The sequence below is a fragment of the Glycine soja genome, chromosome 12 (assembly GCF_004193775.1).
Source record: "Glycine soja cultivar W05 chromosome 12, ASM419377v2, whole genome shotgun sequence".
In the NCBI taxonomy this organism is placed as follows: Eukaryota; Viridiplantae; Streptophyta; class Magnoliopsida; order Fabales; family Fabaceae; genus Glycine; species Glycine soja.
Window position 1 is genome coordinate 28,497,566 of NC_041013.1, and position 14,059 is coordinate 28,511,624.

At 32.8% G+C, this 14,059-nt stretch overlaps 1 protein-coding gene and 1 pseudogene across 1 annotated transcript; both read right to left on the reverse strand.

Moving 5' to 3' along the window:
* Positions 1–1,103: 1,103 nt before the first annotated feature.
* Positions 1,104–3,619, reverse strand: LOC114379678 (annotated as a pseudogene).
* Positions 2,668–11,200, reverse strand: LOC114378907 (proline-rich receptor-like protein kinase PERK12). The gene is made up of 6 exons (XM_028337493.1): positions 10,933–11,200; positions 10,744–10,830; positions 5,956–6,026; positions 5,762–5,838; positions 2,768–2,833; positions 2,668–2,674 (listed from the first exon to the last, which is right to left on the reverse strand). The coding sequence occupies exons 1-6, from the start codon at positions 11,198–11,200 to the stop codon at positions 2,668–2,670; spliced, it is 576 nt and encodes a 191-aa protein (XP_028193294.1).
* Between the last annotated feature and the right edge of the window lie 2,859 nt (positions 11,201–14,059).

Consider the following 14,059-nt stretch of genomic DNA (forward strand, 5'->3'; position numbering starts at 1 on the left):
AGAACAAGGGTGCGTGAGTGTCAAGGAAATGAGTGAATTCTTGCTCTCTAGGAAATATCAGCTGGGTACCTAACCGAATGAATGGAATAGGAAGTGTTAAAAGGCAAACAACAAAAGTGTATGCCAGGACCAAATAAGGGATCGATATCTTGTAAGTTTAGGAACATAAACATTACTTATCTATGTTTCATCATTTAAATAACCACTATATTAAGATGAATGTCATGGGATGATTCACAATTGCACATATAAAATATAAAAATAACATGAGTAGCCAAAGCCAAAGAACTTCACAATTGCACAACCCAAGACCCTCTCTAGACATGCAAATATCTTGATTGGACAAAGAAGGATCGCAATTAAATTTGTAAAAAAGGAGAATACTAACTAACCAATGGTCTGCAATGGCTGGAAATGCAGAAGCAAGATATATGAGAATAGCACGACTGAAATTGTAAAGAAGAAAATGAAGTTAAGAAATTTCAAAGGATAAATTCTTTATTTTCTATCGTATGCCTTCTTTGCTAGGCTAGGCCATATAGCTAATAGAATACTTATTCAGCTGTTCAAATGAAACAGTGTGAATGATATTAACAAAAAGAAAGATAAAGGAAAGATAATAATGCCCGATAATCTATAGCAGCGGCAATTCAATTAGAATACAGTTGAATTGGAATTTCCCTGGACATGTGGTTTGCGACTCATTTGAACTAAAGAATTTTCCCTTGTCAATATATTTTTACCTACCCAACAGATTGGATAATTATTCTTAAAGAAAGAAATGAAAGAAAAGAAGCACCGTTAATTAACGAAATAAGACAAAATGAAAGGTTGTTAGAGAAAAGAATATATATAGACAACGATAGGATATTGTAAAGTGGCTAGAAAAACGGCCAATTCTTATTCTCTGACATTAAGCCAAATAGATATTAAATAATGCATTGTGAATGTGAAATGCAGGAAAAATAGCATGTCTGATAAAATTCTTACTTTCTTCCCCACCCATTATTTTTTATTGATCAAACTATAAACTGGTTGTGTGTTTCAAGCTGTTTATTTTTTATTATCTTGTTAGAAAATTAGACTAAGGTTTCAAATCAATCGAACTATGACTAATTTTTTTTTATTAATGCAATCTGTTTTCAAAATATTACATGAGACATTTATATTGAAGCTAGAGAAATTAAATGATTGCTATGATTCTATTCCTCCATTCTCTTGTTCTCCAAAAGAGGGACAATGGGCGAGTATGATTCCGAGTCATCATAGACTTTACACTCTTCCTTTGCTTGCTCTTGGCTTTTCCCCCAAATAATAGCATAAAAACCAATAACCACTATGGCTGTTCCAAGCACACTGTACATAAACAAAACCATACTCACATAATTGTCCTTCTAAGACTAAAGTATTTTTAATTTGCATTCACACACACGCAAACAAAAGGTCCCCCTTTCATAATTGTAGTCCTTAGACTAAAGTATTTTTTAAATTGCATTCATTCACACGAAAACAAAATTCTCCCATTAATAAAATCATAAGTCCATAAGTGGACACACCTCCAATTTTTCTTATGATTGAGACATGAAAGAAACATATACCTTCCAAGATAGATAGAGTCACCAAGAAAGGCAATTCCTATGATGACCGCAAAGATGATTCCAGTTGGCTTAAACATTGCCACATAGAGAGGGCCCTTCTTGCTCATGACCCATATATGAACAATACTTCGAAGGGATACACCAATTATTGCCTACATTCAGAAGCAGATCAAGTTAATCGAAATTCAGAGCAAGAAATAGAAGACTCATGCTGATATAGGAAATAGTATCACCATTTATTCTTACTTGCAATGCAATAGCTATCAAATTCACATCAAATCCTAATCTCAAAGCTTTTGGATCCGTTACCGAAATCCGTCAAGGTGGGATAGATAGCATAGCAACTAATGTACCGTGAGTGAGCACTATCACAAGCTCTGCAAGGTAATTTCTAATTATCCATGTCTACAAACATCAAAGAAAGTAAAAGTAAAATCGAGATTTTGAGCATTTTTATTGTCTTGTTTGCAAATAAGCCAAAATGGTGTTTGAGATTTGCATTGGTTACCTAAACTATGAACAAAAATGAGAGAACAAAGCTATGACCCGCAAGCAACACTGCCCCTATTACCCAGTCAAATTGCTCAGATGAAACATGTTTTTTGGGGAACAATTTATTTGATGGATGATTCTTTATGACTGCTTGGCCTTTGTACAGAGTAATTATTAAGGCTCCAGCGATTGATACCAATGTGCCAATGGACTTGGCCTGAGTACTGTTAGCTTTCCAATCCAATTTTTCCATACTATAAGGACAATTACCAAAAAAATAAGCTTGAGAATTAGTTAGAAAATTATGCAAGACTACTACTATAAGGTTGTTTGGTTTAGTGGATGAAAATAGAGAGAATAAAAATAAAAGATAATTTTTTTAATTAAATTTGAGTGTAAAAGGTGTAAGTCCCACATGGGACTCACAAAATTTCTCTTCTCCCTCCCTAAACCAAACAGAGCCTAAGTCTATAAGGTATTCCAAATTAATATCTTTGGAAATTGGTTGCACTTATCACTGCAATAATTAGCAAGGGTTCATTGCTGAGATCTTAAGTCACAAGCTCTTTGATATGTTTCAGTGCCTTCAAGAGAAAACAGAAGTTACAAATGAGAACAGTAATAAAAACCTGAAGACGATGACAAGTATGAAGGTAAAAGCAGGGATTAAATCAAACATTGCAGTGGCAAAAGTGGGAGAGTCGTAACCTATTCCAAAAAACCTGAGCATCTGAACACTGCAACTGCAAGACACACAAGTACCAAAAAATATAAAAGGACAACAAAAACATGTGCTCCTCTATAATAACTGCTTGTTATAGTCCTGAATCGCTCCTGTCCAGCTCCATCCCACTAAACAAAACACAACAAATGACTCCAAGCTTGGCATGCATGTGGCCATAATCATGAATATGATCAAGTGAAATGATGATTTCTCTTTGATTCTCATTATCCAACACCGGCAGAGGTGAATGCAGAAATTAGGATAAATTACACCAAACAAACTAAAAACACAATAATATAGATCGGGGGCATTATAAATGAAGTAGTCGGTAAAAGACATTGATTTGTGTCAGTGAAGTGTGAATACTCACAATTTGTAGCTTGACGGTTTTCCCCTCCAGCTCCACGGTTTTGATTTTCTGAAAATAAAATAAAAATGAGTGTTGGGCCATAAATAGAAATAACAAAAGAGAAGAAGAGTGATAATTATGAAATCAACTCCAATGGTACTTACGTAGCTGTCGACCTAGGAGTCATCCTGAAACGAAACGAAGAAACAAAGGAAGTGAACAAAAAGAGAGATTAGGAGAAGCAAATAAAGTGATGACTCACAACGAATCTGAGAAGCAAGCAGGATTTTCCAACGGAAGAGTCGCCGATTAGGAGAAGCTTGAACAGATAATCGCTGAAACCCAACCAAACCCCAAATTAAATTAGCAACACTTCCTCGCACTCTAAATCAAGCTTGTTGGAGAAAAGAAGGAAGAATGGAAGATTGAAGAGTGGTGAGATGAAGGCAGACTCGATCTTTGTGTGGCACACGTCTGAGATGAAGGCAGAGCAAAAATGCACGTGTCAACAAATGAAGCAACGTGGCACACCCAAAAAATGAAAACTTTCCATCTAAAAAAAACGTGGCACAATCAGAGGAGTGGCAATTGGACACTCAAAATGACCAAAAAACCATTAAAAGGGACAAATGTCAAGACCTCAACCATGAGCATTTTAGTAATTTTTCCATACTCTAGTTTTAGTATATAGATATTGATTTGTCCGTTTCTATTTTCCGAAATCAATAATTTTTGTAAGACTCCAAATTTCCTTTTTTTTTCTTTTTCTGATAAACAAAAGAAAAGAAAGTGGTCCACATTCCGCAATGTCATGACCCATGACCAGTATAAATCAAGAAAGACAGCTCAATTACAAGCTATGAATATGTCAAAAAATGGATTTGCATACCAACATCACTTATTTAGATAGGATAAGACTGAGTACCTTATCATCTTCATCTGGACAAGTTGTCAAGATCTCGAAAAAACTAGACAACTTTGGAATATTTAGAAGCTTTCCCGGGGATATGCCATACTATCACGTCCAAAATCAAATAAAAAATTCTATTACTGAATTTCAAACGTCTATAGCTAATGAACTTCATCAAACTGATTTGATAGTGAAATAAATATCTAGAGAAATTAATTCACCAAAAAAAGATCTAGAGAAATTATGCACAAAGAAAATTAGGAGAAGATAGACTATTTTTGTTGAGAAAATGTATGAAGATACATAGAATACTAAGAGCAAAATATCCAAGCCAAGGCAAAACCTTTGGTCACAAACACAATGCCGAATACAAACTCTAAGGCTTTTGGTGCCCTCTCCTATTGAAAAAATTCCTATTCAAACAAATCTCCTTAGACCTTCTTTTCTCTGTCCCCTAACTCTCTTTCCTAAATCCTCTTGCCCCTTTTAGATTATGCTTGTGAGGGCTTTTAGTAACAAACCCAGCCTTAGTAGTTGCTGGGTTAGTTGGATTGTGGTTTGTTGAGTTAATTGGATCTGGGTTTCCTATCAGTATCTTAATGTTTAAGAACTAAGGAAGAGTCAACAATGGCATCTTTAATAGCATAAGCAATATTCAAATAATTAGGAAAAACGACAGACATGCCATTAACTGTCCTATCTTTAGGAGCCTGGACCTAAAATATTTAGTAAATTTTTAATGTTGCTTCAAAACTTTCTGCATCAATGAAGACTATGAATATGATTATACCAAGTCATCCAATTGATCCAATGGCTCATATTAAATGGTGCAACAGTGCACCCAGGGGTGTGCCATCATAGACTTGTCCAAACAATACAAGTTGTAAATCTATAAAACAGGACCAATTTGAAGGTACATTCATGTCTCATGAGTGGTTTAAAACTCTAATTGAAGACAATTTGTCCTATTAAATTGTTGTGAGATTGTAAAAAACACTAAAAGCCTCTTACTTAATAATAATATATGGACTATATATACACACATGATGGTTTTGCATGACAAGACAATCTGTACTCATCTTTCCTAACAACTCTAGAGGAAATCTGTAGGAAAGACAAAGTGTCAAAGTGATTATTCATATCATATTCTATGCCAATTCATTAATAGACAAAGACTAAGGGGGCATTTACTTGCAATTTTGTTTTCTGTTTTCATTTTCTGTCTTCACTTTAATTACAAAATTACCACGTTATTTTCATTCTATTTCCTATTTTCAAAGATTTGTACAGAAAACATTGAAAACAACTTGTTAAGGTAGTTTTTGGCTCAACTTTTTTCAGGTTCTCTTTTCCTTAAAGATAGAAGTCCTCCAATTAGCTTCTGTGAAAGCTCTGTTTGTTGTCTTTCCTTCATTAACAAAAAAATGCTAATTTTATCTTTTATAGCTTTTCCAAATTTTGTTTGACCCAACTTTTCCTTTTAAAGAGAATAAATGCCTAAAGAAATTTGGCCAAATGCTACCAAAGTTCAAAGCTAACTTCCCAACTTTGAATTAAATTGTTCACCTTCGAAAGACACTTTCTCTGATATTTGCATTCTCCACAAAATGAAGAGTACTTGCCTGATTTGATATGATAATCTATATACATTAGTACCCTTTCTTTATGTTCAGGAAAAGGAAACATACCCAAAGGTTCCCATGACCCTAGTTGATACATAGGTATTGGCAGCATCAGCTAACCTCGCAAGTCCAAAGTTAGCAACCTGTACTAAAACAAGGGTGAATTACCATCCAAACATCGTATTTAGAGAAAACTAATGTGTCTAGATTGAAAAATAAATTTCACCATAGCACATGACCAAAACAAAATGTATGCATACCTGTGCCTCATAAGCATTATCCAAAAGTATGTTTGCGGACTTTATATTTCTGTGAATAATCTTTTGGCTGCCTAGAGTTGATAAAATAATTTAGTTATTCATATTTGAAATAAAATATGAAATATAAAAATCCAGAAGTTTGTTGCAGACAGTTGTCTTCCGAATAAATAAAAAAATCACGCGCAATGTAATTCCTTAGTTAGTGTTGGTAAATATTTGTGTTTTAATTTCAAATTTATAAATATATATTAATTATATTAATTCTATTTTATAAAATAAAATATTTATTTTATATTTTCTTAAGATTTTCTTTTAATGAGTCAACTAGTTTGTTATGTTTGTTGTGACAACTGTAGGTTGGTTTTCCAACAGTCATATTTTGTTGTTGCAAAAATGCCTATATATATATATATATATATATATATATATATATATATATATATATATCTTTTCTCTTTTTCTAAAATAGGATATAGAGAACGTCTGGTTTCTTTCTCTAAAAAAAAAATTGAACTTATTTTTATGAGAGCAAGAGCATTGGTGTTCAGAAGGTTCAGGGATCCTTTCGCTGCACACGATTGGAACCAACGGGTTGTCGTATCTAGGGAGAGGAGCGCAATCAAATTTTCCTACCAGTGCAGTGGGGCATTTTCTCTCTAAGGATAGCGTTTACGCGCTTCAACCCAGGCTATATCTTTTTTCCCCTAATTTATTTTTTTTCTTGTGCTTATTGTATGTTATAATGCATTATTCATATATTGTCAATTAAATTTATTTTGCTACTCTTATTTTGTTATTTAATTCAAGACTGTGCATCTTTTTCGTATTTATTTTCTTTCATTTTTTATTTTATTTTCTAACAGTCTTAGAGAGAAAAAGTTTTAGAGAGAAAAAGTTTTATACTTTCTTCTTGCATAGTCTTTTCTGCAGTAGCATGATGTTGTATCAAAATATCTATAATGGATATGACCGAGTTCCTACCTAGAAAGCATGAAAAATTAATGGATGAAAACACAATGCATTATTCATTTCCTGAAATTTTAAATTAGTATGAGATTGTTGAAAAATATTTTCTTTGTCAATTATATTTTTGTTTAAGATAAAATGCTTTTAGAATTAGTTTGTGTGAAAAAAAAAACTAAAAGCATCTCACTACTTTCATTCCTGCCTTAGGAAGTTATCTTTTACTTAGTCAAATGATCATGTGAACACAAGTCTTTAAAATCAGGACGTTTGTTGTTTGGTTTTTTAATTTCTATTGTTTAACGTTATTATTATTATTGCAAGTATTTTGTTGCTACATGTTGACTGATTATCTCTTTATATATAACTCATTGATAAAAGATAAGCCTGTGAAAATATAACACACAAAAATAATAAAATAAACACTTTGGTGAAGCTTTATATTCTGCATGTCGTATTCTTAATAGAGTACCTTATAAAAAAATTAAAAACAAAAAAAAAATCTTTATGAGCTATGGAGAAAAAGAGAATCAAATCTGAAATATCTTAAAGTGTGGGGGTGTCTAGTAAAGGTTAATATCCCTATTAATAAGAAAAGGAAAATTGAAAAAAAATATTAATTATATTTTGTTGGATATTTTTTACATAATACTACTTATGGATTCTTAGTTATTAATTCAGAAGTATCTGAAATTTCTAATGGTACTATTATGGAGTCTAAAGATGTGACTTTCTTTGAAAATATTTTTTCTTGAAAAATAAATTGTTAAATCTTTGTATGGTTTGAAACAAGCTCCAAAGCATTGACACAAAAGTTTGATTAAGTTATTCTTTTGTATGATTTTCAAATTAATGATAGTGATAAATGTGTGTATGTGAAGCAATTTAATAATAATGAACATGTTATTTTATGTTTGTATCTGGATAACATATTGATATTTGGTAGTAAATGAATTTCATAAATGATGTGAAGTTTTTCTTGTCTAGAAATTTTGATATAAAAGACCTTGGTTTTGTAGATGTGATTTTGGGTACTAAGCTTATAGAGAAAAATGATGGTATGATTTTTTATCCAATCTTATTATGTTGAAAAGCTATATATTAAAGAAGTTTAATCATTTTGATGTGAAACATGTTTCTGCTCCTTATGACTCATCTATTGAGTTAAAGAAAAGTTTGAGTAAACGCATTTTTTCACATAAATATTCTCAAATTATTGGTTCTATGTTGCATTTGACAAACTTCTCTAGGCTTGACATTGCATATGCAGTTGGTACATTAAGAAGTAATTGAGGGGTTTAATGATGTAAATTAGATTTCTGATTCTGATGAAATAAAATTGACAAGTGATTATGTCTTTGCTTTAGCTGGTTGTGCAGTATCATGAAAATCTACTAGAAAAATTATTATTTAACATGAAAGCAAAAATTATTGCCTTAAATACTACTATTAGTGAGGCTGAATTTCTTAAAAATGTATTATGCGATGTATACCTCAAATTCCAATGCACTGTGATAGTCAAATTGTTATATCTAAAGTGACTAGCAAAATTTTAATGAAAAAAGAAGACACTTAAGAGTGAGACATAAGTCTATAAGAAATTTGATTTCTCATGTTGTCATTTCTCTTGACTTTGTCAGGTCAAAAAATAATATTGCGGATCCGTTTACAAAAGGGTTGACGCGTCAACAAGTACTTGAGTCATCGAAGGGAATGAGATTGAAGCCCATTATTTTGTTACAACAATGGACACCCGTCTCCGTGTGATTGGTGATCCCATGAATGGAGTTCAACGGGTAACAACGAAATTGTTTGTTGACTAAAGTACACCAAAATGAAATTTGGCGGAGCTGTTCCATTTCTCATTCCTATGACGAGGCGTATTATAAATTGTGGCAATATTAAGGTTGAGGTATTTATATATGTGTATTCTTGGTTTAAAAAATACCTCTTAATGAGTCCGATGACAATTATTGTAGGGGTGGGGGTCACAACTCACTCTTTGAGGATTCACCTAGTGAGTGTGGTGGTGGGGCCGCCACTATGAGATATGGGCTAATCTCTAAGGGACACTCACGAAACAAGATACAAGCGCAAGGCCGTATAACGCGCTACCACTGATTAGAACCTAATTGAACGCCAATATTGTAGGGGTTGTGTACTAAAGTCCAGTTAAAGAATATGTAGTTCAAGACAATCAAGTCACTACATTTTTCTCGGATGGAAGTTCATAAACACAAGGTATAAGACTCAAACCCGGAAGGTTCCTTATACCGAAATACAATATCACATGCTCTTTCTCTTATGTTTTTATACAAATTATCTTTCAAAAAATATATTTTAAAATTTTAAATTATGTGGGGGAATGTTGGTAAATATTTGTGTTTTAATTTAAAATTTATAAATATATATTAATTATATTAATTCTATTTTATAAAATAAAATATTTATTTTAGATTTTCTTAAGATTTTGCTTTAATGAGTCAACTAGTTTGTTATGTTTGTTGTGACAACTGTAGGTTGATTTTCCAACGGTCATATTTCCAACGGTCGTATTTTGTTGTTGCAAAAATGCCTATATATATATATATATATATATATATATATATATCTTTTCTCTTTTTCTAAAATAGGATACAGAGAACGTCTGGTTTCTTTCTCTAAAAAAAAATTGAACTTATTTTTATGAGAGCAAGAGCATTGGTGTTCAGAAGGTTCGGGGATCCTTTCGCTGCACACGATTGGGAACCAACGGGTTGTCGTATCTTGGGAGAGGAGTGCAATCAAATTTTCCTACTAGTGCAGTGGGGCGTTTTCTCTTTAATGATAGTGTTTACACGCTTCAACCCAGGCTATATCTTTTTTCCCCTAATTTATTTTTTTTCTTGTGCTTATTGTATGTTATAATGCATTATTCATGTGCTGTCAATTAAATTTATTTTGCTACTCTTATTTTATTATTTAATTCAAGACTGTGCATCTTTTTCGTATTTATTTTCTTTCATTTTTTTATTTTATTTTCTAACAATTAGGTCCTCAAAAGGTTGAAAATATGCTTCCTCTTCTAAATGTCTACTTTGTGTTTGTGATAGTTGGAATAGTTGCTAACCTCCTACCCAAAATTTACGTTTGTTTTTAGTTACAAACACGCTGGTGTTTAGAGAAATGTTCGAAAGAGCGAAGCATAGTCAATAATTATGTGATGTCCTTAAGATACAATGAAACATAAACAGATAAAGTGAATCAAAAGTACCAACGATCTTTCTTAAAGCGTGAAATGATCTTCATAACACTATTGAGATCTAAAAGGTATTCATATTTTAACTTGTAAGATCTTCTAGGATTTAGGATAGTTCTCTGCTTTAGAAAAATTTCATACATCAGTACATAATCTTCTCATAACTTCCATCAAACATCAAGCAAAAATAAGGAATGAGAGGATAACAAATTAAGAATTATTGAATTGTTGGCCCATAATTCATGGAGAAAGGGTAGCTAGGAGTGTCTTCAGATAACGGAAAATTATGACTCACTCGACAAGGATAAAAGGAGTATTTCAACACATTACTTGAAAACCTATACACATCATATAATGAGTTTAACTGAACCCACTTAAACCATCTGGGTTCCGCCTAAAATTTGTTAGAAATTAAAATTGAATTGTGCAGTTCAGATTTTCTACACAACATTTTCACAATCATTTCCCCAATTGTCAAAAAGATTTTTAAAATGCTGCATTCCACTTGAAGAATATAGAGGTTATGTTTAGATAAAAAAAATTTATAAGCACTTATGGGAGAAGAAAATAAATACAGATATGTTTACAATCCTCATGCAGATATGCTAAGCCCTTTGCAGCACCTATTGCAATCTCTAGCCTCTTGGCCCAATCTAACACTGGCATTCCACTTTCTGTAATAATACACATATGATCATGAGAACCAAATGAAATACAGAGAAAACATGAACTCCATTATCATTTTTGAAGAAAAAATCAAGGGAAACTCACGTTACCATGCAAGTGATGATCTTTGAAGAAAACATACTCATAGATAAGAATTCTTTGCTGCTCACATATGCAATAACCAACTAATGCCACCAAATGTCGATGATGAACATGGCTGATGATCTCCACTTCAGCCTTGAATTCCCTTTCTCCCTGTCCACTACCAGCCTTAAGCTTCTTTACTGCAACTATTTTTCCATCTGGCAGCCAACCTTTGTAAACACACCCAAACCCTCCTTCCCCAATAACATTTTGAGTAGAAAATGCATTGGTCATTTCCATAATCATTTCATAGGTAAAAAATATCTGATCACTTTTGAATTGAGTTGAGTTGAAAAAAGCGCCTAAATGCCGCATGCTCATATTCCCATTTCCATAGTTGTTTACCAGGGGAGGCGATGGGATAGGCTGTTGTACATAGTAATGCCCATTAGAACCTGGTGGCCATCACAATTAGACAAGAAAATCAAATGTAGCAAGGCAATGAATAAGTAAAGAGAAATGTCGATTGGTATGAAAACTTAGTGAAAGACATGTCTGAAAGTGAAATTTCTCTCTCTCAACAATAATTTCTCTCCCAGGATAAAAAATTATTTGTTACAAATTTCCAGAAAAAATTATTTGTTAAAAATTATTTATTGGTAGGTTACACACTTATTTTTTTTAATCCCCAAAATATCTTTTTATCCTTATTCTGGATTTTACCATGTTATTAATGTAGTTAGGACAATTATGTTTAGTTACTAAATCTGTTGATTATTTAAGTTGGTTACAAAAGTTAAACTTTGTATAAGCATGGCATTTACCTAATAATCATAGTTTGCTGTACAATGAAACATATCAATACAAATCCATCTTTCATCTTTAAGCTCCCTAAGACTGATATCTTATACATATAATTATTATTATTCCAATGAATCAATCCCACTAGTAAGCAAGGTTATAAGTGAGCTAAACTACTCATGAACTATTCAAACTCAATTCGTTAAATATTTCAGTCAAACTCAATTCTCAACCAAATTTCTTTCCTATCATCTGCTACTTCCTCCCATTTCTTTTGTGATCATATGATCCACCACCTTCTCCACTCCTAACATACCCTCCACCCTCACTTATGCTACCACCACCAACAAAGCCTTCACAACCTCCACCATCACTAGTGTTACTACCACCATCAAAGCCTTCACAAACTCCTCCATTAGGAACTGCTCCTCCTCCACCTTTGAAATCCAACAACCCTTCTTCATCAGGTTCAGGACAGTGATTTCCGAACCTAATAACTATCCTTATTACTATTATTATGCCTCAGCTACATCTTCTTTTTTTGTTCATGTTATACCTTTCTTCCTCTTGGTGTCCTTGCTTCATGGATTATTCTTTTGATGGTAAGTAAGAAACAAGTATATATACGTATAGTGTACAACAATGTTGTATAGAAATGTTGGATTATTTGTTGGGAAAATGTAGGGTATATCATATAAGTAATTACTATAGAAGTTAGGAGAAATCCTTTGTAAATTGTGTCAAAATAAAGTTTATTATTGATTGATTGATTTTTTTTTCAATGTTACATAGAATCTTGTATTTTATATTTGTTTTTACCCAAGCTATGAGAGTTATGTATAGAAAGTAAAAGCCTAATTAATGTTAAGATTATTATACTAATGTGGTTGCATGTCTTTGTAGGCTGATAGAGTTATTTTGTCTTTAAAACATGAGAAACCTCATTGAACATACCAGAACCGTCCTTATTAATAAAGACTAGTTCATGTTGCATCCAACATGAGAAACCTCATTGAACATACCAACTTGCTTTGGATATAAATATATCAACATAGTTGGCTTCCATGGTTTTCAATCATTTGAATAAGGTCTAATAGCTTTAATATTTCCTACCTTTGTATTGTTTTACTTCTTGTTTTGATTGTTTCCCCCATTCGTGGTATAGATTATATCAAGGACTTCAGAACTACATATTTTTCTGTACCATTTTATTGCATCCCTGCACTCGTTGTGGTTGTTAGTCAGCATCTTTTGAGGTATGTATCTGTTTATGAAACTACTGTGCTTATTGTACGCCCTTGTTGAAATATAAGTATTCTTTGATATTAGTAGTTACGTGCATTATGAGTGAAACTTAGTTTTCTGTTTGAGATTCAATACACTGATTAATACAGATAGTTTGAATTAATCAGTGTATTGAGTCTTGAATTGTCCGCTTGGACAGATTGGGAGGACATTTTTTATAGCTGATTCATACGTAGAGGTAAATTCTCTTTTGCATGATTTGAAGAAAATTCGGTGTACTGCATTTCAGATTGTTCTTCAGGTGCATATTTGACTGTGGTGATTGTGCAACATGTCACCATTTTCATCTTGTGTACCTGAAGACCAATGCGAAATGTTGTTGAAATTTTGTCAATCTAACAAAATAGATTTTACCTATACGTTTGAATCAACTATAAAAATGTCTTCCTGAATGGGATAGAGCCACACCTTTAATGAAAAAAGTGAGTTTAACATGCATGATATATAACTTAATGATTCTGATCAATAGCAAAGATGAAACATGGATTGAAGTTGGATGAAAGCATCATGCATGAGTGATGAGTATAAGAATGGGGTCGAACAATTCCTATAATTTACACAACTTAATGCTAAAAGTTTGGGGGGGAAATTTTTCTGCCCGTGTGTTAAATGTGTGAATGGGAGATGACAATTAGTAAATGAAATCAGATCACATCTTATATGTCACGACATCATTCCAAATTACACAAAATGGATATGGCATGGGGAAGTGCTCGACATCCCAACTGTTTCCCGCACTGAGCCAGTTCATGAAGACACCGGAGATCGTATAGATGACATGATTCGTGATCTTGGACAAGACACTTTTGAACAAGCACATGCACCTTTGTATGACAACATAGAACGTGATTCAAAGATTCCATTGTATTCGGGGTGCACAACTTTCACACGGTTGTCAGCAGTGTTAGCTTTGGTCAACTTAAAGGCAAGATTTGGGTGGAGTGATAAAAGCTTCACTGCATTGCTGGTGTTATTGAAGAACATGCTTCCTGAACATAACACATTGCCGAAAAATCACTACGAGGAGAAAAAGATTTTATGTCCTGT